The sequence below is a fragment of the Plectropomus leopardus genome, chromosome 3, assembly GCF_008729295.1.
Source record: "Plectropomus leopardus isolate mb chromosome 3, YSFRI_Pleo_2.0, whole genome shotgun sequence".
Lineage (NCBI taxonomy): Eukaryota > Metazoa > Chordata > Actinopteri > Perciformes > Serranidae > Plectropomus > Plectropomus leopardus.
This window is the reverse complement of record NC_056465.1, coordinates 1887164-1912785: the sequence shown is the minus strand read 5'-3', so window position 1 is coordinate 1912785 and position 25622 is coordinate 1887164. Positions and strand designations below refer to the sequence as shown.

At 39.3% G+C, this 25622-nt stretch overlaps 1 protein-coding gene across 2 annotated transcripts in view; it reads right to left on the bottom strand.

The window, feature by feature from the left end:
- Window positions 1-25622, bottom strand: part of mcf2l2 (MCF.2 cell line derived transforming sequence-like 2) — a 193490-nt gene that overhangs the window by 160626 nt on the left and 7242 nt on the right. The window contains exon 1 of one of the 2 annotated variants that reach the window (XM_042512812.1): window positions 5266-5424. The exons of the other annotated variant lie outside the window; for it this stretch is intronic. Within the exon in view, the coding sequence (XP_042368746.1) occupies window positions 5266-5281 (16 nt within the window). The 5' untranslated portion in view covers window positions 5282-5424. Of the gene's footprint in view, window positions 1-5265; window positions 5425-25622 lie in introns of those variants that run through there. 2 annotated transcript variants of the gene reach the window in all.

Genomic DNA, 25622 nt, shown 5'->3' with positions numbered 1-25622 from the left:
GATGGATTGTGTTTCTGAGTGTGTTAAAATGACTAAAAATAAGCAGTTGTTGAAGATGTAATTCAGAATCTAACTTTATCCTTTTTTATGCCCTATTTGTTGTCTTGAACAGTTTCTAGAATTTGGGATGGTTTTATTTGAAAAAATTGCACCAGAACACCAGAAAAAAGGCGAACATGTACACACACACCTGCACACACACACACACACACACACACACACACACACACACACACACACATTGTGCAGAGCTTGTGTTATTTTTGGGTGCCTGCTCCTCAAGGTCTAGGGGAAGGGGGGTTTCCTATTGGTTCTCAGGAAGAAGGCGTCAGCGCAAGAAGACAATCAGAGGATGTCTAATGACAGGAGCCACTGATAACAGGGCTCTCAATCTCACACACATACACACACACAGACACACACACGTTAGCACTTACCCACTGCAAGACACAAATGAATGTCATCATCCTTCTGTGGTGTGAGATTGTGAGCACTTGTGTAAGTGTGTTAATGTATACGTCATCGTCTTAGTTGCTGTCACCATAAATCTAAACATGTCTGGTCGGGACCTCGATGGTCACAGAGACCAAACAAACACAGCAGAGTTTGTGGTGATTTCTCATTAATCAACATATTAAAGCAATGAGAACACAGACATCAAAAAAATCTCCCCTCAAAAATTTATGCTAAAAGCTGATTTGTACTAAAAACAGCTGCTAGTATTATCTGTTGTGATCGGAAGAGCAAATAAACAGATCAGCCTCATATCAGCCAAAAAACATGATTCAAAATATTCAAAGAATATCAAAGAATAGTAGTTGATTGAATGCTGTTTTCATCATAAGCATTATTCTATATGCCAAAAAATCAATTACTGCTAATTCTGTTTATTCTTCAACTACAAACCAGCAATTTAAATATTAGTATTACCTAAAATTAGCCTTAAATGTCTGTTCTTTGTGACCATGGGAATCTTTCTCCCCTGCTGTTCTCATTGGGGTGTTGTGACTAAAAGAATAGAATGGAATGTTCCAATCAAATCCACTGTAGGTAGGTAATGTAGGATAAGGTACTTGAGTTTACTGTAGGTGCCCCACACAGTAAAACCTGGACCTACACTGCGCTGGACTGTCTGCAATGCCACTATGAATTGGTCATAAGGAGTCACATGACTATGCATTCAGTAAATTGCATCATGTGCATGTTTCTTGTATCAAACAATAATTTATTTTCCCTAAATTCAAACAAGTATGTGATACTATCATAGAAATGAACTTTTGAGATATCATCCAGAGATAAACTTCCTTTACCCATACATAATAACCATCCCCTCCAGGATTTTCCGGGCTGTTTTTGTGACTGTTGTGGCCTGAAATATGATGCAAGTTGCAATATTTTTAGGTGATTTTTTTTGTTTTTAAAATGTATGCATTTCTTAAAGTTACAGTTACATAGGATCATATCATGATGTGATGCCCATTCAGATTCAATATTGGCATAAAATAAAACAAATATTTAATATCATATTCAAGCTTGTCCAAAGATTTTTTTGTCATATAAGTCAGAAGCAGTCAGGATCGTTTGGAAACAGTGAGGTCAGCAAGGATCAGAGATGAGACAGAAAGAGAGGGGGTTAGCAAATCAATACTCCGCATTCGCAACATCATGAAATCCTGGAGGGAGTGAATGAGACAATATTATACTGTCTACACTTTAATTTATGACACCATAGTTTTAATATGTTTTTACAATAATGTTTTAACAAACATGTTTTTCATAGTTTTTGGGAAACAATGGAGTTCTGTGGCATAGAGGAATATGATGTATCAGGCTTTAGCCACACAATATTAGTTATTTGGTTTTTGGTCTTCTTGTGGATTTAGCTGCCCATTGAATTCATGCAAAAGAGTTTGACTTATTGACTTGACTAATGATCATAGGGTGATGATTATTGCTTTTTAAAATGTTTCATTGTGCGTGTATAATATTTGCTCATTGTTTTGTTAGAAAAAGCATTTGTGTGAAAGGCTGTGGTCTGATTGATACATATCATACTCAATTGTGTGGTAGAACAAATGTTATTTCCAGCCTTCCGAGCGGTTCTGTTCTAACATTAAATATTGTTTTCTGTTTGTACCAGGGTATCTTACATGAGTCATAATGTTAATGTCCTCTGTCTGCCTAGTCTGATGTTATTTTGAGCTTTTCCTTGTAAGTCTGTCATTATTGTCCTTCTGAGGAATGCAGCGTTGCTTGCAACTGCCTGGAAGTTTCTTGCTTCACCTTTATAACAGCTGTTGCCAGCTGCTTTTGGTGCTGCCCTCACTGAGCCACTCAGGTTTTCAGTCAAATTAAACACCCATATTACTCTCAAACACTCATATAACCCTCCTCAGGAACAGCAGCTGTGTGTCTGAAGAGTTTAAAAGCATAAAGTGTAAAACTGTACAGCAGAGCACAGAACTGCATGCATTTTTTTTTTTTTTTTTTGCTTTTCCATTGTAAAAATTGTGGATGGTAACTTTAGTACCTTTGGAACCTTTCCCGTTTTTGGTCACCCCTCTGTCGGGGTACCTAGCACACTAATCCAGTACCAAAAGGTGGAGATAGAAACACTGCAGTCTGTTGACTGGTCACTAGAGAATTACGGCTCACAGCTGAGTTGTGACTGCTTTAACCACTGTTCAAATCGGAACACACACACACAAAAGCTGACAAAGAGGCAGACTCGTGTGGTGCAGTGGTGAGCTCACTGCTTTTGGGAATGTAGTCAACTGCCTATATTTAGCGGGTTTACCGTGTTTGAATAACCTGCATGCAGGGTCTAATTTTGATGGGAAAGAGGTATTGGATGACTTACAATGTTAATAATGAGTGGATCTTCTAGCGTTCAAAAAAATTTATATTAATTGCAACCGGATTATGTGAACTGCATATATTCTAATCTTCGCTTGGAGAAAAAAACATGTTGGAGCATCGTCCTAGTGTGCTCGGACAGTGCAAAACCCTGCTCTTACCTGACAAGGAGCCAGTGTACAAACCAACTATTTGTAAATATCACGTAGATAGACACTCTTTTTTGCTCTGAAAATGTCGACATGCAGCGATATACAGCGAGTGCTGCTGGATGGAGCAATGAGTGACAACAACCCTTCCGACACGTAGTACAAGAGTACTGACAGCGATGGAAACACTAAACAGATCTAGAGTTCAGGTATTGTACGTAGGGGTTACCTTTGGTTCCAAATGTATAATACTGATAGCCATGGATGGAAACACAGCTAAAGAACTTAACGATGGCGTCCTCCTCTTTTTTGAGTCAAGTTTAAGTTTCAGTGGCCACATTTTAAGCTGCTTCAGTAATTACACCAGCATGCAAGAACATTTGTAAAGCACCTGCAGAGCTCAAACAAAAAGAGGCTATAGACACTAAACCACAAATGGACAAGGCAAGTGTTAAGGGGAGGTCTGAAGTGAAGGATGGAGGGATGGGTAAACATACTTTGTAGTTTGGTTGACTCAGTCTCCTGACACACACCCAGGAAGTGGTAGTAAGACTCCATCTCAGCGGTGGAGATCCGTACAGTGGAATAGGCAGGTCCGTATTGACCACAGCTTGGACAGCGAGACGGGAGGGTCTGGCATCGCAGCCTGCTTAGAGAATCCATCTCCAGTCACATCTCTACCTTTCCTCACCTGAGTCTGTGTTCCTATCTACTGTATCTACCCATCAAGCCTGCCCATTGCCCTGCAGCAGAGACAATGGAAAAATCCATGTTTCCTCAATGCTGCACTATGTTACGCACACTCTCACAAACAGTTTCTTTCCCTTATAGCACTGCAGTTGCTTCTGCATTTGTCCCTTTGGAGCCAGCAAGCGGCCTCAAGCCTCCCTGCTTTCGCTCTCCGTCATAATCTCTGCATTAGAAAGAAAAGCCTATTAGAGGACATTTGCATATGCTGCCTGTGTGACTGCCACACCCACCAACAACCACAACCTGCCTGGAGAGAGTATGACTCCTCACTGCCAAGTCTAGGTGATTGTTTTGGGTTTTTTGTTTTGTTTTGTTTTTTGTTTTTTTTGTAGTCTTATGTGATTATTTACTTATTATCTTAATGTCAACTAATTTGAACTAAATTTAAAAAAATGTTACTGAAAGTTATAAAAATGTCCTGAGTAAAAGTTACTCATGATGCAGCAGTCATGTCAAGTTTATGGGACCATACAGTCAACCACACAACAAAAGAAGCATTTCATTTTTTTACACTTCAAATTATTTTTGTGCTAAAAACATTTGTACATTTGTTTCAAACAACATCAATGTACATGCCTGTCAAGTCTCATATTATTATTATTAGTTTACTATAATATTTCTGATGTTATTAGAGTATTTGGAAAACCATATGACATTCTGACTACCATGTCTAAATTAAAACCATTTCTATCCAAAGACATATAAATACAATGTGTGTGTGTGTGTGTGTGTGTGTGTGTATAAATATATTGCAAGGACTTGAGAGAGTTTTACACACAGTGTCTCCTTTACATGTTTGAGATGGTTCTTCAAATACATTATGACTGCAATTGTATTTTCACAGCTAAAATGCCAACAACTAGGGCATCTGGCATTCCTAAAAAGGTATATACTCTTTTTCCAGTTGTGAAAGTACTTTCATTCAAATACTGCACTCAAATTTTTATTTTCTTATACTTTACTTGAGAATTTGTGTTCTTTCTGTTCTACTTTACTTTTCAGATTAGTGATACAAGACATAATCAACAAAAAAATATTACCCAGAAGTACCTATAGTAAAACATAAGCTCCAAAAATAAACTGCAATACTAGAGTAATGAACACATTTAGCAATTAGCCTATTTTTACTTTCTTTTACCACTGTGTAACTCTGAGGCTTAGAAAATCGGTGACAACAATTCAATAACCTATTTAATAGTAAGCCATATTTTTTAGAAAAGAACTACTTTCCTCTTGGGGCCACTAGACTCTCTTTACGGGACTCCTGAATCTCTCTGAACATCACACTAAACTCCACCATGACCCATCAACAACTATTCCGGCTGAACTGCAGATCCATTTCATACCGTACACTCTCATAGGTGCCGAGGTGGTAACAAGCAAACAAGCAGGGGTATCATGACCCAACTTGTTCCAGATGCTGACTCTTAAATAAGTCACCTGCCAGTCAAACATACACACTACACACACCTGCAACATTGTAAAAGTAGTCAATATATTCATCACTTACACATTACTGATCCCATGCTGCTGCTGTTGTTGGTCTAAAAAAAATCCACACACACTATAGGAGCTGCGCTGCGTGGCTAAACCAGCGTCCAGTCTGACGTCCACAGAAACATAACACACAATACACACACAAACACACAGGTGACACTACAGTCTAGTCTTCAGTGCTGTCTGGTCTCTTCAACACTGCAGGACAAGCCCTCCTCTTTTGTGTATAAGAGAGAGGGAGAGAGAGAGAGAGAGAGAGAGAGAGAGAGAGAGAGATGGGAATGTGAATGGGAATGTTTTCGTCAGAGGGGTCTGAGCCTCTCCTGGCAGCCTTGTGATCGGCTGAGCAGCTCACTTCTTACCACCATTTACCCAAATATCCTCAACAATACTCCCAGCAGGCAGCGGGGACTTCCCTTCCCCTCTGCATCCTTCCCTGTTCACTCCCACCTTTCCTTCCCCACTCCCCCCTCTCCTGTATTCTCCTCAAAGATGTTTGAGGCATTTCTGTAGTATTACATGCTGTTCCTCCACCTTTTTTTCTCCCTTTCCTCGTCATCTCGTCACCTGCCCTTTATTATGTTCTCATTCAAAAGTCATCAAATACTGCCACTTTGTCAACACTTTCAGTGTACAATCCTGACACCAAAAGCCACTTTTTGACATTTTGTCCTCAGCTGATGCTGTTCAGCAGCGTCAGCTGAGACATGGCCGGACATAACAGTGTTAGTATACACCAGTGGACAGCTGGTCAGCATCTACTGCAACAGCACAATATGAGAACAGGTGACATCACTTAAGAACGCAGCTAAATGGAACCTATCGCATGCACATGCCAATGTTGCTAAAGTTAGCGAAGTGAGATACCCTCCAAGCAGGAATGTTAATCCCTTAATGTCATTGTTTGTTGTTGTTGTTTACTGCTGTGTACTTAAAGTAGAATTTCAGCAGTGCTTGTTGCACAATACTCATTGATTACAAGTCTATACTTTGAGTGGTACATGGCTGGACTGTGTTGGCCAGTGTGCTAAACTGGAAAGGACAGTCAGATTTTATCTGTAATGTGAATTCCTGGTTATTAAATGAAAATGATCTGCTATCTTCTGTAGTGATCCTGGTGATATTGTTTTTTACATAACTTTTTGATTGTGGTTAGAAGCAAGAGAGAGAGAGAGAGAGAGAGAGAGAGAGAGAGAGAGAGAGAGAGGGAGAAAGGGAGACCTTCACGTATTACATTTATGACATGACATACGTCAGTAACTGCCCCACTGTGAACTTCGAAGCTTTTATGCATCTCTAAAAAATTGGATGCCAACAACTACAGCTCAGCGAGACTACAGCACGTCATCGTGCCGAATGCAGCTTTACATCCTCGTTGTGGTAGCAATGTTAAATCATGTGACCACAGTGTAGTTTGTTTATAGCCTAATATTAGCTCTCTACTTCTGGTGATTGCATTTAGGCTTCAAATCCTTAAAGTGGTGTTGATTTGTAAGTTTTATAAACATTTATTTACCACAGAGCATATTTTCTGCAGTGATCCAATAGAAGAAAAACACCTTGGCTTTTTGACGAGGGAACCAGGGCGAGGCTAATTTCCTCATCTGCCTACAGAAAAACACCATCCCTGGGGATGATATTCAACTAGTTTACTAATTTGTACAAAAAATGTGGAGGAATTTTCTGACAGACTGATTTTCCCAATCTGGAATTCAGCACAAAAATATTTTGTATGTAGACTATTTAAGTTCCTTCAAAACATGACTTTCCTTGATTCATGCGTTTCTGCATTTTGGATTCACAGTGAAAATGCACTTTGTTATTGTGCCTGTCTGACCACATCCACAGGTGGTTTGAATGATCAGATCCCCAGTAAATCTTGGAAGCATTTTCATTTGCGTGTCATGCACTAATCACTTCACATCAGCCAGAGACATCTGGAGCTAAATCACAGAGCTTTCTCTCGCTCTTAACCACATAGCCTTCTTCTGACTTCTTTTCACTTTTCCTCTTCCAGATCTCTGTTGTAGACATTTCCCATCATGTTTACGAGGAAGTGTATCCATAGTCCCAGCTTTCTGCCTTGAGGCTGATGTGTGTATCTAGAGCCTCTGTCCCTCCCAGCCACTGCCACCGTCTGAGCTCTGTTGTTTGCGTCAGAGGAACTGCTCATTGAAAATAGAACTTTTCCTTCAATAAATCACCAGCTTACAGGGCTTTGTTGTTCAAGTGCTATGTGTATGTAAGTGTGGCCAAAGTGTAAAGGATGCAAAAGAACACACACACACACACACACACGCACACACACACACACACACACACACACACACACACACACTACAACAAACACAAACAACCCAGCTAACAGTGTTCCAAAGAAAACATTTAAAACTAAAATTGGAAGAGCTTTTTTAGGATGTTTATTATTTCAAATAATGTCCCTATAAGGTTAAATGCTGACCTCGACATAACGTTATAACTGCAACATTCTGAGGATGTTTTAGTGATGTTAAGAGGCGACAGATCATAGAATGTTGTTTTATCAAACATTCCCTCAATGTTCAATGAGAACAAAGGAAGAACATTTTAAATGCAGCACTAAAAACAGAAACATTACTGAAGACTGAGATAACAGACTTAACAAAAAAAATGAAAGTGTAATGCAATATGATATGTAAACAAATAAAAAAAAATGAAATTTTTTTTGATGTGTATAGAGAATGTTACCCTCACTTTAAGAAGAACATTCTGGGAACTAAAAGAAAATTTGCTGCTGAAAACACTGTGCATTGGTTGCACTATACCATTCTCAGTATGTTTTTAGAACCAAAAACTGCTAGCTGGGGAGGGTAATCAGATGTTCTATATCTGATTTTTTAACATGTCACTGAATCCAGTTAATCCACTTACTATAGTCCATTTAAAGGCAGTTGTAAGGTTATATGTAGTGACGCTACTGAAGTTCTACACAAATGTAGTCTACACAAAATCCATAGGACAGTCATGTAAGGCAGCTTTCCTTCAGCCATAACTTTATAATTTGAATTACCTAAGCGTTGTGGGTAGGAAAGCATGGGGACAACATCCTCTCAGTTTTTCCATCACTTCAATGTCCACTTCATCAGTAGGACAACAACTCAACTGAATACACAGCAAGGTGATTTGTCACATCTCTAATATTACTCCACCATCTATACCATCCTTGACCTTCAAGGGAAGGGGCACCACATTATGTAGTTCCAACTTTTAACCTAAATGGGAGCATGCAATATAATGTATGAATTCACCATTAATTAAAATAACTTATTTGTCTCAATAAGTCAGAGAATAGCATTAAGTTAACTACCAAACAATTTTTTTCACAAAAATAAATCTCATCATCACTCCCGTAATGAATGGAAGCAGCAAACAATAAATATGGCGCCATAGTCATAGAGGTGATTTTAGTTGATCAATAAATATCTGGCTGGGGTTCAGTCAGTGTGTAAATGGGTTTCTGGTCACTGCACTGACCACTGATGTTACATTTAATAATCGCACGCTGCCTAGGCTGCGTGTAAAAGTGAAACCAATAGTGTCTTATAGTTAGAATTTGAAAGATTTGAAAAGAAAAAGGAACTGACCTAAAACTGCCTCACTGAATGGAAAATATTTTGGGAAATAAGCATAGCAGATTAGTAGAGCACACCGTTAGCCTAGCTTTGCATGATACAAGGCTAATGTAACCAGTAGACACCAGGTAAGATACCACACATTCTCATCCCACGTCGTCACGTATTGCAGCTTTGTCAGTGTATTATTATAATATGAAATATTATTTCTTTGACTTGTCATGCCTTTATTGTAGTGCAGTTGGAGAGTGACAGAAAAGGGGGAGCGAAAACAGGAATGACACACTGCTAATGACTGCAAGCTGAAATCGAACCCGCTGCTAAAACCTCTATTTATGTGGAGAACGTGAGCTAGAGGCCACTTCAAGAAAAAGAGTCGTCACCGGAACGAGCCTGGGCTTTCACATGGACAACATACAATCAGAAAGTTTAAAAGGGACAGGAATTCGGCAGTAATGCGAACATAACAGCGGCACATCTGGTCACTTCCAGTCGTTACAAAGGTGTTATTCATCTCACAGGGAAGCCTTCATCACCATCGTCTATATATATCACTTTTTTACACTATTTCAAACCATAAATGGATGCTATGCGGAAGCGGTTTTGCTATTGTTTGCTTCCGCTTTCAAAAACCGGAAACCAGCCATGCCTGGTGCAGCGTACTGCAGAACGGATCGAACTGAACATCCATACTGCATACTGCTGTCGAATGCAGTATATAGTATGTAGTGGATACTGCATACTGACTGCAACTGTAGTAAACAGTACACTGTTCTGGACACAGCCTATGTGTCTACATACTACGCTCTAGGTAACCTTCTGTGTCTGCTGTTGACCTTCTGAAATGACAATACTGAGGACTATGCTACAAAAGCTGTCATTTCACCACAACATTTTTTTTAAGATTATTTTTTGGCATTTTAGTCTTTATTAGACAGGACAGATCAGTAGCATGAAAGGGGGAGAGAGGGCAGAACATGGAGTAAAGGTCCACGAGTGGGAGTCAAACCCGAGGCCGCTGCGGCAAGGACACTGCCTTCATTTCTGGGGTGCCTGCTTTATCCAGTCAGCCACCAGATGCCCCACTACAACATATTTTTTACAGATATGGAACATAGTCAAGCTCTTCATTCAGACCTGGGCTCATAGTGGCCCTTAACTGGAAGATCCAAACTGTTTCTCTTTATAACAGTTTTTTAAATTTATGTCCTCCACTTTTAAACATCTCTATGGCCTCTATTCTCACTGCTTTGAGTCCTGGTTACAACCACAGTACTGTTTGTAATGTTCTACCATTAAGTAGTCTTCATTTCCTGTGCAGCAATGCAGATTCGTACAGGAAATGAAGACTACCCTGTGGCCAAGCATTATAAACAGTGCCATGTTGATCAGCCTCAGAGAGGCATTGGAACCTGGACAAATTTAGTATATTTTCATTTTTATTGATATTTTTGTATGAAAGTGTGTCAGCTGTCTCTGATGTTGCTGACTGTGTGATGAATTTGCACTGGTCTTTTGATGAAGCTGACCTGACTGAGTGCTCACTCACTTCACTGATGCACCTGTGGCAATTACCTAGTGCTCCTCTGATTGGCTGGCACCGTACATCAGCCTTGGTATATCTGTGAGTTGCCACACATTTTTACAGCCCTGATGAAGACTGTAAGTTAAAAAGTAAGCAATAAGCCCATTTATTAAAGGCTTTGTAACTTTTCCAAAACAGTGTGTATTGGTATTTTTTTTTTTTTTTTTACTTAGGCTATCGACAAAGTAAAATACAAGCTTGAAAGTCAATCCTGAGTCACCTTAATTGAAAGGGGAAGGCTGCAAAGTATAAGTCAACTCTTAGGGCTTGCTTTAAAATTACACACACTCACATCGATCTGCGCACAAAATGGACTTTACAGAATCAGGCTACAAAAAATATTACACATTAATATGATTTTCTACTTTCATTAAATTTATTTTTTAAGCCAACATGTGTCCTAATCATAAATATCAACTATTCATTAATTTTCAGAATTTTAACCATTTAAATGCCAGGTTTTTGTCCTGATTCCATTATGTTTTTAGATGATAAAAAACAAAACAAAAATCACAGCCTGGGATATGTCAATGACTGGCAGCAACATTGATCTTTATACATTATTATTTTTTGTGCAGTGTCAAATACTCACACTCATACCTCTCTGCACACAAAATGCACATTTCAAAATCATCACACTATCGCAGGGCCGACATATATAGACAGACAACCTTTCACGCTCATAGTCACACCTAAGGGAAATTTAGAGTCACCAGTCAACCTGACTTGCATGTCTTTGGACTGTGGGAGGAAGCCGGAGACCCCGGAGAGAACCCACGCAGGCACAGGGAGAACATGCAAACTCTGCACAGAAGGGCCCCCGTGTTTTAAATGAAATAAATACATTTAAAAAAAAAGATATGTCAATGATTAGCAGCAACATTGACTGTGACAGTACACCTAGTGAAAATAGCATGTATTTCGCAATATGCCTAATATAGTAAAAATGATGACATCAGGTGGAAAATAGTAAAAAGACAAATTCCAAGTCAAAAGCCCAGAATGACACCCAGAAATAATACAATACATGTTTTTATGCTCTGATGGCTGTGGGATCAAAAATTGCAGTTTGAATGGGTTTCAATGGCACATTTTTTGAATATACAGTATGAGTGTAACTCTTTTTTTACACCGTGTATTTTAGGCTTATTGTAGGAGCTGAGCTGGAAATTCCAAGATTAAACAAAAAAACACAATCTTGCCAAAAGTTGTGCCATATGCATGAACACAGCCAAAATTATGAAAAAAAAAATGAAGAATGAAAAATGCATAAAATGCACCAAACAGTTCCTAAGGGTTAAGAAATTATATTCATGCTTATTGGCTGATTTCAAGGGATTTCAAGATATATTCCAGAATTAGTAGTGTAGTTTACTACTACTACTACTTATGGCATGAAGAAGCGAAAACGGATGCATTCAGTTCTATAGTGTCAGAAAATGAGAAAGAAATTAATGAAAAAGTGGAAGCTGAAGAGTATCTGCCTCATTGCTCTGCAGTATGCATGGAGTAAGTCTGCTGGGTACTTCAGTCATATGTTAGTAATGCTAAGAGGATAGGCATGACAGCCACAACTGACTGAGTGTGGATGGAATTACTAGAGCAAAAATCTTGAACAGACAACTTAATATTTTGACACTGTTTCTTTGCATGTTTCAAAAAAATAATAACATACTTTGCCACATGATTGAATACAGGTACCTGTGGCTACATGGGAAAAAAATACAAGGTACAAGGTAACTTTATTGCCATTTTTTTTAAACATAGTTATAGAAGAAATTAAATTTAAGGTGACCCTAAATCCTGCTACATCTTTTTGGCATCGAAGGAGGAGTTGAGGAGTCTCACCGCCTGGGGAAAGAAGTCTGGTGGTTCTGCAGTGGATACGTCTGCATCTTTTTCCAGTTGGCAGCAGGATGAACAGACTGTGGCTGGGGTGGCTGCTGTCTTTCAGTATCCTTTGAACTCTGTGCAGACACCTCACTTCACTGAGGTCACCGATGCTCTGAAGATGGGAACCAGTGATGTTCTGGGCAATTTTAATTACCCACTGTAGAGCCTTCCTGTCTTGGGCCGTGCACAAACCATGCCAGTTTGTGAGTTTCCAGTCAGTATGCTTTCTATTGCACCTCTGTGGAAGTTAACCAGGATCTTGCTCTGGAATTTAGCCTTCCTAAGTTTCTGTAGGAAGTAGAGCCTTTTCTGTGTTTTTTTAACCTGGGTGGTGATGTGTGATGACCAAGATAGATTCTCTGTGATAGTAATTCCAAGGAACCTATAGCTGTTCACCTGCTCAACCTCAGCTCCACTGTTGTAGACAGGGGTGTGTGTCTTTGCCTCCTTCTTTCTAAAATCATCAATCAGCTCCTTGCTTTTACTGACATTGAGCAGTAAGTTGGTCTCTGTGCACCACTCTGCAAGATTGTTGATTTCCTCCGGGTATGAACTCTCATTGTTGTTTGCAATAAGGCTGGTGATGGTGGTGTCATCCACATGTTTCACAATAGAATTTATCTGATGTCTGGGAGTGCAGTCATCGGTGTACAGTTTGAACAAGAGGACACACAGCCCTGGGGGGCTCTGGTGTTGAGCACTAATGTAGCGGAGGTGTGAGTGCCAATCCTAACTCTCTGGGGTCTGTATGTACTGAAGTCCAGTATTCAGTTGCAGAGTGTTGTACTGAAGCCCAGAGTGTTAAGTTTTCGAATCAGCTTTTTGGGAGAGAATGTGTTAAATGCTGAGCTGAAGTCAACAAACAGCATCCTGATATAGCTGTTCTTATTCTCCAGGTGAGTAATATAAATAAATATTTACCAGCTTTGAGAAAAACAGAGAGGGGTATGGGTGATAAAAGAGCTGGGTAACCCTGTCTGGGTAATGGATACAATATGTTGGCTTCAAAGGCTACAAGTGCTAAACATATTCTCTTCAGATGTGTGGAAGGTAAAATATGATCCCATCAGCTCCTTTAATTTTGCTCTGTGATTTAGTTCTTTTTGCATCTTCTTACATTGTTCACTTGTGCTTTAGAATTGTCCATGATTCCAGATGGTTCAAGTAATCCGTGGTATCTGGAATGATTTAACTGTCCACACATCCAGACCTCAACAAGACAAGCTGCAAGGGCACAATTTCTAAACTTGGCAGCACTGCAGCATAGTCACCTCTGTTTGGTGAAATGTTACAGCAGTTATCCACAGCTGCACCGGGAGCACCTCACACTCTCACACTTTTTTTGTAATGAGAAAAATCACTCACAGCGAAAACCTTACATTTTTATCTCATCCGAGTAACCAGAGATTAAACCTATTTTAGGTTATTTTCACACCTGTAGTTCAGTTCGTTTTAAAAATTTAATTTGAGTTCACATAGACTTTTTACAAATGAACCCAGATGAGGAAACATGAGGTTCTACATACTGACAGGTAAGTCGCTGATTGGACAGTTTCAGTGTTTGTTGTCCTGCATCATCAGTGCATTGTCAGGACCCACTTAAGGAAATCAAATTCAGCTGACTGACTTAAGTTCATGCAGCACTTTAATGCTTATAGAGTTTATATTTTATATATTTTATGTCCTTTGGTGTCTCAAAGAGCTCACAGAGAAATGATGAAACTGATTGTAAGCATTATAAGACAGCAATTATTAGACCGCTAATACATTGCATGTTATCAGGGGCACTGTGGGTGTGCTATCATAATTGCTTCATTGTTCTGCTCACACATTACAGAAGGAAAATCACAAAACTTTATAAATTCTGACTATATGTTCCACTACAGAGAAACCATGGAACAGGCATTTTTAAGCAGCTGCTGGAGGCTCAACAGAGTATTACCTGCAGCCAGGTCATTAATGAGGTCAGTTCTGCAGTAATGCTGATGTTCTTGTCCAATCATTGAATGCTGGTATGTTTAAATAATCTTAGGTTTTGAAAAAACTTCACTCAGCAGAGGCATCTTATTATATTGATAACTAATAATTACGTAAAGCATACCTGCGCTAATACGCGTGCCCGTAGCGGTGTTGCTGGCCTTTATCAGGGTCAATTATGAAAATGCAGAAAGTTTTTACGATCAGCAGATGGAGTTATTATTGGTTTACACACCAAAAACGAACCGCTCCAGGGTTCGCTTGGAAGCGAACTAAGACCCCCATTTTCAAGCGGATCACAGTTCACATGTTTGGTCCACACCAGAGTTCAAACGAGCTTTCACACCACCCCCAACATACCAGACTGTCTGAGGAAACAAACCTTGGTTCATTTAAAATGGACCTAACATCTCTGGTGTAAAAGCATCCTTAGTATTTGGTTAAACTGCATAGACCTGTGAACCGATGGTAGCTACAGTGGAACCTTTCACAGACTCAATGATGTTGTGACAAAACAGTAGCTGAGGCTAGATGTCTGGATGTTCTGGTCATTGGAAGCAAATAAAAGAGCTAAAGGACACTGAAGAGCTTAGAGCTGAGTCTGCTCAGCATCAGTCTCACAGAGGTGAAGACATTGTGCTCTGGAACAAAGAAAGTTGAAGAGCTTGTGTTGTGAGATGTTGCAGCTGGGACAGATGGTTTCTGTTTTTTTCGTATGGTTTCCTTCCTGCACATTTCCTGGTTCACCGGTTGCATTATGATGATGGAAATTTTGCCCTTAAACAACGGCAGCCAAGCTGTAAGCAGAAAATGCTCATATTGAATGACCGCAGCAACAATGGACACTGTGCAAACATCATGGTAAACAAGACTTTTCTATTTTCAAAGTTGTAAACACACTGTCCATGACTTGCTCGGAAACAAAACAGACATAAGGCGGATTTCCATTACAGATATGCACAGAACTTGAGCAATATTTTTGAAATATCTGGCAATAACATTCCAAGAAGAGTGATGATGGATGTTCAAAACATTAGCAGGTTTATTTCTATTACAGCCACTGCACTAGCCGTCATTATTTCCAATCCAAAGCCATGCGTTTTATGCAAGCAAAAATGGAAAGGCAAGCCCCTTATACATGGGAGCAGCCATGTATAAGGGATTTCTGGGACAAACATGAAAGTAGGCTGTTGTAAGGACCTGTCTTTTGGGAGACTTTTAGCAGTAATCCTGCCATGGAGCAGACTGGTTCAGCAGCATAAGTTACCATGGTTACTGAGAATGGAATGGATCTCTCACTTAAACTAGCCAGTCTTATCAAAATAAGCCAGGCCTCCTTTATTCACTGCGATGGAGTATCCCTTCTGTTCATCATGGGGAGGAAATAACATATAGAGGTTTAGAATATTAGAGAAGGATTTTCCCACAATCAGCAGCTATTTTGATCTTAAGTGCTGCATTCTGATAGCAGCTGGGGTTTGTGGTGTTACCCAGAAGACCCCCCCACCCCCCACCCCACCAGCCCCCAAGCTTTGTTGTTATGACGTCAGAGCTGCATTCTCTCTTCTTCTTCCTCTTCCTGTTTCTGATACGTGGGTGGTGGTGGTGGTGGAGGGGGTTGGCCGCCATGTCCTTTGGAAAGCATTTTCTTTGTTATTGTCGGTTGGACTGAGGCCAGCTGACTAGCTATGCTCACAACAACACAGCTCAACAATAGTACTGATCCACAAGACAGATTTCTCAGTCTGGCCTCATTTTCTCACTGCATAGATTTATGAAGGTGGTCAACCCTGAGCAGATCAAGTGGGTCTGGGTCACTTGGTGATGATGAAAAGTGGCTGAGAGTGCAGACCAGGCTTGTTGAAGGGTGCAATGTAAAATAGGTTTCTGTGTTTGCATGTCTGTGTAGGTGGACATTCTCTCACACTGACACTATGTGTCACTCACACAGTCTGAGGGGACCAATCCTCATCCCTAAAGTATATCTAACTTTTTCTGCCAACAAAGTCTTTCAAACTAAACAAGAATGCTCAGTTTTTGTCACAGCATCCAAAACAACACCTATGAGTAGACAGGTTTCCATTACAGATTTGAACAAAACCTGAGCAATATTTTCGAAATGTGGATAAAATACAATTGCGAAATCATTGCGTTGCCACTGAGTGATGTTCTGTGATTTCTTCTCTGGCGATAACATTCTGAGAAGCACGATGATGGATTTTCAAAACATTAGCAGTTTTATTTCTATTGCAGCACCGCACAAGCATTCATTTGTGTTCAATTCTAGTCAAAGGCCACATAGGCGTGTAATAGGAGCGGCCACATATGAGGGATTTCGGGGAGGTGATAGTCCATGATTTCACAGAGGAATTGTGGATTCAAATCTTCTGAATGATCCGCTCAACTTTTGAAGAGTTATGCAAAGCAATAACATCTCTTGTAGCACCTATTGCATCATGCCCAAGGGAGCCAGTTCCTACACACACTCTATATTGTGCATCATGTGATGTATAGAAGCAAAAAAAAAGTGTTTTCACAGCAGTTTTGTGAAATATGGCTTTTTCTCATCTCCTGAAATGCCACCTCATGCCAGAGTAAAGACCTTTTTGCAATATATGGGAGGTTTTTTTTAATTAAGGTGTTTCCATTAGATGTATTTTATATTCACAATTTAATTCTACTGTGACAAGCAACTTAGTTACACAGTCAGTATGTCTTTTTCTTGAAAATATTGTCACAGTAATTTACTCTGGTAATGGTTAGATTACTTTAATGGGAATTAACAGCATGAAAATCATTTCTCAGTTAATTCCTTAAAAGTTCTGAGTAGGAATTACTAGGATTTTATATTGCAGCATTTTAGGAAATTATGAATAATTCCCTGTACAATAAATAGTCACTGATATCCCTTTTCCATCTAAATATGCACATTTGCGCAGGTTGTTTTAAAGACGGAAAAAAACAATAAAAAGAGGCCAGAGACTTCTTTTTCACTGCCAGTAGACTAGAGCTGTGTACACCACAGACAAGTGTGCCTGTCTGTTTATTGCAGTGTCATGTATTACATCACAGGCAGGCCAGACAAACAGGTAAACAGTAGAAAGCAGAATGGAGGCCTGTGAAAATGTTACTGTGGTTACTTATCTTTTTTATCTTTTACTTATTCAGTCTCTCTTTGAAACTTGGTGCACACAAATTTGGACTGATGCTCGAGCGCTGCTTGGGCGGACAAAGACAGTATTGTGGTTATGCATCACTGCATCTCACCAGTAAAGGGACTAAAATTAGCATGTTCACCCGAGTGTTATATTTCCTTCACAGCCGATCGGAGCAGGGTCCAATAATTACTTGGGACTATTGCGTCTTTGACCCGGGTGTGAAAGCCAATTGTTAGCTTTCCCAAATACAAGAGCAAGATGTTTATGGGTGTTAGTGACTTTTTTAATGCAGTGGGAAAAAGGTTTTAAGAAAATGAAACTTGGTTTAATCTGCCAATGAAGACAAACAAACAAATGCACTATTTCCTATAGTTTGAGTAATGTTTGTCAAAAATGACAGACCCCAGGTCTTCCGTAGAGTCCGATGGGCCTTTGATTATGTACAGTAAACCTGGAGATGGATTATCTAATAACCCAATTTATTACCAGTTTGCATGTAATAATGAGTGGCCAAAAAGCAATGTGCAGGAAACAGTAAAAATGCCCCTCCAGTGAGCACACATTTGCCATTGTCTGATATGATAAATCCAAACAACTCTGAAGACACTTTCAAAGATTTTGGGCGTCAGACATCTACAGATGCTTTTCCCCATTCAGCTTAGGCACTGTGTGCTGTCAGGGCCAGCCAATACTCACCAGAAAGCTCTCTGGTTTAAAATATCATAAAAGCAGCTTGTTGAAAATAACTGTGGCTGAAGAGAGAGCAGAAAACAACAGCTGTTCCCCTCCGCTGTGGGATGAGTGGGAACTCTCCGCTCATCAATTATTCACGTGCAGAGGATAACATAGGAAACGTCACAGACTGATGGCGGATAGCTTCAGTGAGTCATTGCGCACTAACGTGTTCATGGTGTGGATCCTCACAGGACTGTGGAATGTTTGGCCTGGTTCAGCATTTGTGATCTCTATAGTGTTTTACTGCTTCCAGCAGAAGATGACCATTCTTAGTTCGGGAGCCATGCAATGATGTCATCCATGTTTTAATAAAGCCTCCTCCCTGCAGCTGATTATTACAGCTCACAGTAAGGACAGTTATTGTTGGATTGAGAGACAGCTTTTTAACTGCACAAGCAAACAATCATCCTGTTGGAAGTGTTCTTGGACAACACACTCAATCCCGACCTCTAACTGAACCAATAAATCCCTTCATTTACATTCTGGATTTCATGATATGTCATGCCTTCCTGTCTTGATATCATTCTGTGGCCATGCCTTAACAGTCCTGTAGTTACATCTGTATACAACTCATTTGAAACAGCAACCAAACGTTTTTTGGTTGATTGTAATGCCACATGAAGAAATGTTGCTGATAAATGGATCTGGCAAAACACAAAAATGTTGATATTGAAAACATCATCAAAGTGTTCCAAATGTGCAACTGTTTTCCCGCTACAGCAGACCATAATGCAATACACCATTCAGAGTGACCACAGGATTGTTTTTAATTATTACTATTTCCTTTATCTAGCATGTTTACATGTATTTTACTCTTTTAAAGCAGAGCAAACTCCCTTCAAAAACATGGGAAGAAGGCAATGAGAAATTTGAGAAGAAATGACTAAAATTGGCAAGAAATTAGTCAAATGTACAAGAAAACTACCTGACATTTACACAAAAAGAAGGATGGTAAAAAAAAAAAAAACAGAAAAAAAGCGAAAAACTTGAAAAAAAAAAGTTCTTCATAATGAGAAAATACTTCCGTACCATAATTTCCAGTATATAATTATTATAATTGTAAATACAGTTTTCTGGACATTTTCCCTGACTTATTTTTTTTATAATTTTCTAAACATACTAATTTCTCACAGTTTGTGGGACAGTTTTTAACAAGTTGCTCATTGCCTTTTTCCTATAATTTTGAAAGAAACCAATTTGCTCAGGATTCAAAAGGTTAAATACTTTTCAAAGGCATCTGAATTCATCACAAGAAAACTGATGTTGCTAGGTTTCAAAGGGTTAAAATTCCAGTTTTAGTCAGACCAACACAATAATTCAACTTTTACTAACCTCATGTTAAAGTATTTTAGTATTTTAGTATTTTTTTAGAGTCTTTCTTGAAGTAACCTTTCTCTCCTTTGAGCAAAGTACAAAAGAGTGCAAAAGAATCTAACTGACAAAACAGATTGTGGCCCATACAGTTAGTTCTGAGAGTCAGATCAGTAACAATCCTCAGTCCCTCTCATATTCACTCCACCTTGTGCAAGTCTGCAAGAATCCAGCATTTTGTGTGAAATGTTCCATATTCATAGTTTCAGTTTCTAAAGACGGGGATTTCCCTGCACACTCAAAGAGATATTGTCGTCCTTTCTTCACTCTCTCTGTTGCCCAGAGCAACAAAACACAGCAACAGTGAGCACCATCCCTGCTTACAGCCTGACCTTCTTCAGTGGACACTGTGAAGGTCACACATGAGGTCCCTGTAACACACCCTCCTTTGATAAACCACCCGCTCAGGAAGAGCTGACAGACTAAGCGGGGCTGGGGGGGTTCAGGGGAAGATTTAAATTGAACAAGAATATGATTGTGTGTCTGAGCAGCAAGCTCATATCTGCTGGTCTCGGCACTAATCATCCTGACAGCATGCTTCACTGGGACAGGAGGAGCCATTTTAAATTGGCCATCCACGGAGGGTCATGAATTATGCATGAGGGAACAATGACACATCCTGGTGCTGCTGTAGCTAATGTCATCGACCAGAGTGTGAGTCATCCTGTGTGGTTTACTGGCAAAGACAAAGAGGTGGCATTCGGTAAAGGTGTGGATATGCGGAGGTAGTGGAGTATATGACGTCATTATAATAATACTAAAGAAATAACAGACTTCCTGTAAAATACAGGGAAAAAAACTAAGTTCTATTGAGATTTTTTTAAAAAATATACATATTAATGTAAGACATCAAACATAAACATAAAACACATTTCACATGTGATACACTATACAAGACGTGGTTTTCAGTAGGGTTGCAACTAACAGCTATTTTGAAATCCATTAACTGGTCAATTATTTTCCTCACAGTGCGCGTCAGGAGCGCGTGTGCAGCACCAACCATGTTGTTTTTTATTTCAGCTGCAGCACATCTAGAGAAACGGTGGCTCGCCGTTTTTTTGCGCAAGACGCGTGCATTTGTCAGCAGAAATAGACAGCGAATATGTTGTTTTTATGATTATATTGACTCTATACCACTTTTTACTGCAGTCTAAAAGTCTCTCTCTGTCACAGAAATGAGGAAATACAAAGACGGCTGTTTTACTCCAGCTTCCCTGCTTCCCTTTCAAAACAAAAGCCCTCTGACAGCTCTCTGTGGACAGAATCCCATCAGTTGCTGATAAAAGGCATTTTATTTTGAAACTTTTACAGGACCTTGTTGTCGGCTGTGCAGGTGCTTGCATGACTTCATAAATGAGTGGAACGTGTGCTTATTAATGTGGAAATACAGCACTAATATCTGCCGTGACACAGCAGCGACATTGCAACAATCCTGCAAGTGTGAACACCACAAGCATGAAACACGCTGCAGTTCAGGGAGGCTGAAGTCACACACAGCTGACTCGCACTGTGGGCCCACTTTCATTTTAGATGCTGCATCATAACCGTCGTGCTCCCGTGCCATGACATGTCACTTTTGCATATTTTGCAGCTGACACACTTCCTTGTAATCACTCATAATAATTTTATTCGTTGACAATACATTTAATAATCTATTATAATTGATATTACCGATTCGTTTTTGTTCAGACTTATATCGGTAACACCTATATCGGTGATACCAAAATAAATCGACACAAAACGCCTATAAATAATCTAATATTGTCAGCAAATTAAATCTCGTCCTCACTGACGAATGACATAACAAAACTAGCTGAACAGCCTGTTGACCAAAATGAGATACTGGCAAAAAACCCAACTCCAATTATCACCTAATTTATAGATGCAAGACCCGCAGATGTTGATAAAGCAGGTCTTGTGTAACACATTTCCTCTAGGCTGGATTACTGTAACTCCCTATTATTCATTTGCCCCAACAAATCTCTTAGGTCTCTCCAACTGGTGCAGAACGCTGCTGCACTTGTTCTAAAGGGAACCAAGAAAAGGGATCATATTTCTCCTGTTTTAGCTTCTTTGCTTCTGGCTCCCTGTAAAATCCAGAATTGAATTTAAAATCCTCCTCCTTACTTACAAAGCTCTAAATGGTCAGGCTCCATCCTATCTGTCTCATAGCTCCTTACCAACCCTCAAGATCACTGCACTCTGAAAACGCAGGGTTACTTGTGGTTCCCAAAGTCTCCAAAAGTAGGACAGAGCCTTCAGCTATCACGCTCCTCTTTTATTGAACCATCTTCCAGTTTCGGTCAGGGAGGCAGACACCGTTTCCACTTTTAAGGTTAGACTTAAGACCTTCCTCTTTGATAGAGTTTATAATTAGGGCTGGATCAGGTTGCCTGGACATCATCCTCTACCGCTCTTCCTGAGATATCTTCCTCTTTTTTTTTCCCCCGTTACAGGGGTTCTTTTTTGGGTGTTTTTCTTCAGGTGATGTGAGGGTCTAAGGGCAGTGGGATGTCATATGTTGTAAAGCTCCCTGTGGCAAACCGTGTTTTGTGATAGTGGGCTCTATAAATAAACTTGACTTGACTTGACTTGACTTGAATTTTGCATCCTGTTGTCCAAATGACAGTTTCTTAAGTCCCTTGGGAGTTATGGGCATATCATTTGTCTATTTTTCTGAAAGAAAACTGACGGAGAAATAAAAAGCACTAGCCTAATTTAGAATCACAAGACTAACTTTAAACCAAATCCTTGGTTGAGCTCCAAATTCTCCATGCAGCACCGTTTCCCAAAAAATACTTTAGAGCCTGTAATTTAAAGCAGCAGCATGCTGTTAAGGACCTCCCTCCTGTTGCTTTAAGTGGAGCAACCCACAATGCATTGCTTACTTCAGCACCAACCCATTTTACACAAATACAGATTTTTACTGTTGGAGAGCAAAAGAAGCAAAACGCACCGCCTGAAACGCAGTCTCAAAAGCCACTGGCAAAGATGGCAGAAAAAATTGGTAGTTACTGAGGAACGAATTTTGAGTAACTCCTAATCAAATGTCACACAGTAACTAATCATTAGTTAATTCATTAATTGGTAACGACTAAAGGTACTGATGAGCAGCCAATAAGGAACTAACTGTTCCTGTATGTATTTCAATTTAATACTTTCTCTATGGGAATAAGAACTTATCATTATTAGGTTTAGCCGTGACTAAAGGTGTCTTTGATTTGATAATGATTGTGATATTTGTGGTGTACAGATTTGACAAATGAGTAACATATTGTGGCGACAGATTCAATGACAGATTCAACAACATTGCCGACTACAGAAGGAGGGTCTATAACATGGCCCCTGCTTTCAGACATGATACACAAAGCCTAACGAACGGAATAACTGACATGACACAACAACCTGTAACTAAACATGACAATTATATAAAACTGTATAAAAAATGCAACTTCACAATACGAGACGAGCCCTAAACACACACAAGAATACGGCCGTCAGACATCATGGGATACATGTCCCTCTTGCAGTGCACAGGGTCTTGCACTACAATATATACGTAAGATGTGAAAAGAGATTTATTTTAAATTTTAGGCTTTTATTTTGATAGCTTCCGGTTAGAGGATCCTTCCTTTGTAAAGCAAGGAGAAGTCATTTAGTTTGTTGCTGAGGACCGATGAGGTTTGCAATCCTCAATCATCCTTTCCTCTCCTCGCTTTTTGTGGTATTGCCAGTAAGTATGTTTTATTTAAGAAGCTGAGGAGTAAATGTTTAGTTATATTTGTCATTTTGTGCTATGTTTGTTAAATCTATGTTTGTATTGTTACCTGTGTTACTATTTGTGTTTATTTCAGTTTGCCTTTACCTTCTCTTCAGTAAATCCTGCCAAGTACAACAGACAGGCAGTTCATTGGTTGAGATCTTGGGGAAATTAGTTTAGCTTGCTGTTTCAGATGAGATCAGTACAATATTTTTATTTGAGAATCTAAAATGAAAATTAATAAATTCCTCTCGACCTCTTCATAGGTAAGGGTGCTTTTTGAAAGTACTCAGGAATGATGATGATGATGTGATATTGCTTTGATGGTGAGATACCCACGACACCTGGAGTCCCCTCCTTCAACAGTGTGTAGTAGGATGAACCGAACTTTAAATAAATTGAATGACCAAAAATTTTAAGGAACTAAACTTTAAGGTGAGGTGAAGTCATTGAACTCTGGACACACATTGAACTGAAAGGCCTATATTTTTGTTTTGTTTTTGATTTATTTGTGAATGAGTGGGCTCTGAATGTGAACAGAATCTACTGTCTTGTGTGCCTTTTTAGTCCATAACCTTATTTATTTATTGTTAAAATTTAGCCAATCGAATTTATGTTGACATTGTAATAACTGGAAGGACCTACAATGTGTTAAGGCGGAAGAATAACATTTACCAGTGAATAAGAGCGTAGCTCCTCTTAAGACTGACAAAAAGCATAATGAAGGTTATAGTTAAGCAATGATTCAGTACTTACTACACAGTATGATGCTACACTTTACTTACACAAAAAGGGTAACTAATGGTCAAGTAATAATTAAGAAATGATTTATTACTCATTAACTACTCAGTATGACACTATGTTTTACTTCAAGGGACACAAAAAGGGTAACTTTTGGTCAAGTAATGATTTAGTAATGATTCAGTGCTCATTAACTACTCAGTATGATGCCTCACTTTACCTCAGGGGACACAAAAGGGGTAACTAATGGTCAAGTAATAATTTAGTAATGATTCAGTATCATTAACTACTCAGTATGATGCAACACTTAACTTCAGGGGACACAAAATAGGTAACTAATGGTCAGGTAATAATTAGGTAATGATTCAGTACTCATTAAGTACTCCCTATGACACAACACTTTACTTCACGGGATGGGTAATTAATGGTCAAGTCATAATTAAGTAATGATTCAAGACTCATTAACTACTCATGTAATGCAGTCCTACACAAAAAATGATAACTAATGGTCAGGTGATAATGAAGTAATGTTTCAGTACTCAGTAACCACTTAGACACAGAGCAAAAAGGGGAATGTTCAAGTAGTTATGATTGAGTTGTTAAGTGTTGTTAGTTGTTGTGTAGTTTTGTTTTTTACTTTTTTGTGGAAGTTTTGAGTTTAGAAGTTTGTTTTTAGTTTTTTGAGGTTTGTCAAACTTTGTTAGTGCAAACATCTAGGTAAAGAGGATAAACACTGTCTTTGATCCACACCACATGAATGGACAAGACCATCTTTGCATCCATCTCTGCATCTGAGGAAATGCTGAAGTGGACACAGAAGGACTAAACACTGGCTCTTCTTCTGTCGGGCCACTGGGATCCAGTACAGGATCACTGCCCCCTCCAACCATGCATATATTGCTGCTAATTTGTTCATGATTTATAAGTGTTAGTTATTGGGCTTCTTTGTTGCACAATATGCAGGAGCTGGCAGGATTACAGTTCACTGTGATACATGGTCAATAAAGATTGATTGATTGGTGAAATTGTTCCTAATTTGTTTCCTCACTCATTTTACTAATCAACTAATTTTAGGAGTTATCAAAGAACTGATCATTAACAAATAGCTCATCATACATCCCTTATTAGTTACATCACTCATTTCTATATTAACTCATCATTAACCAATGATTAGCCACTGTTAGGTATTTTTCGTATACCTTATTATGGTTAGTTCCTCATTCCTTCCTCATTAGTTCCCTATTAAGTAATGATTAGCTTCTGTATGACATTTGATTGGGAGTTACTCAAAAACTGACCATTAACTAATGATTAGTTCCTCATTAGTTCCTCAGTAACTACAATTTTTTGTGTGCCTTACTGTAAAGTGTTACCCTGTTTATAAGCTAAAGATGAGCCAAAATGTTGGGTGGAGCTGTCACAATGAGTGGTGCATGACAGAGGAAATCCTAGTCCCGATATCCACTGACAACACCAGAGCCTTCATCATCATCACACGATAGACGATGGGTTCAGAGACTGCGCAGCTGCTAACTGACT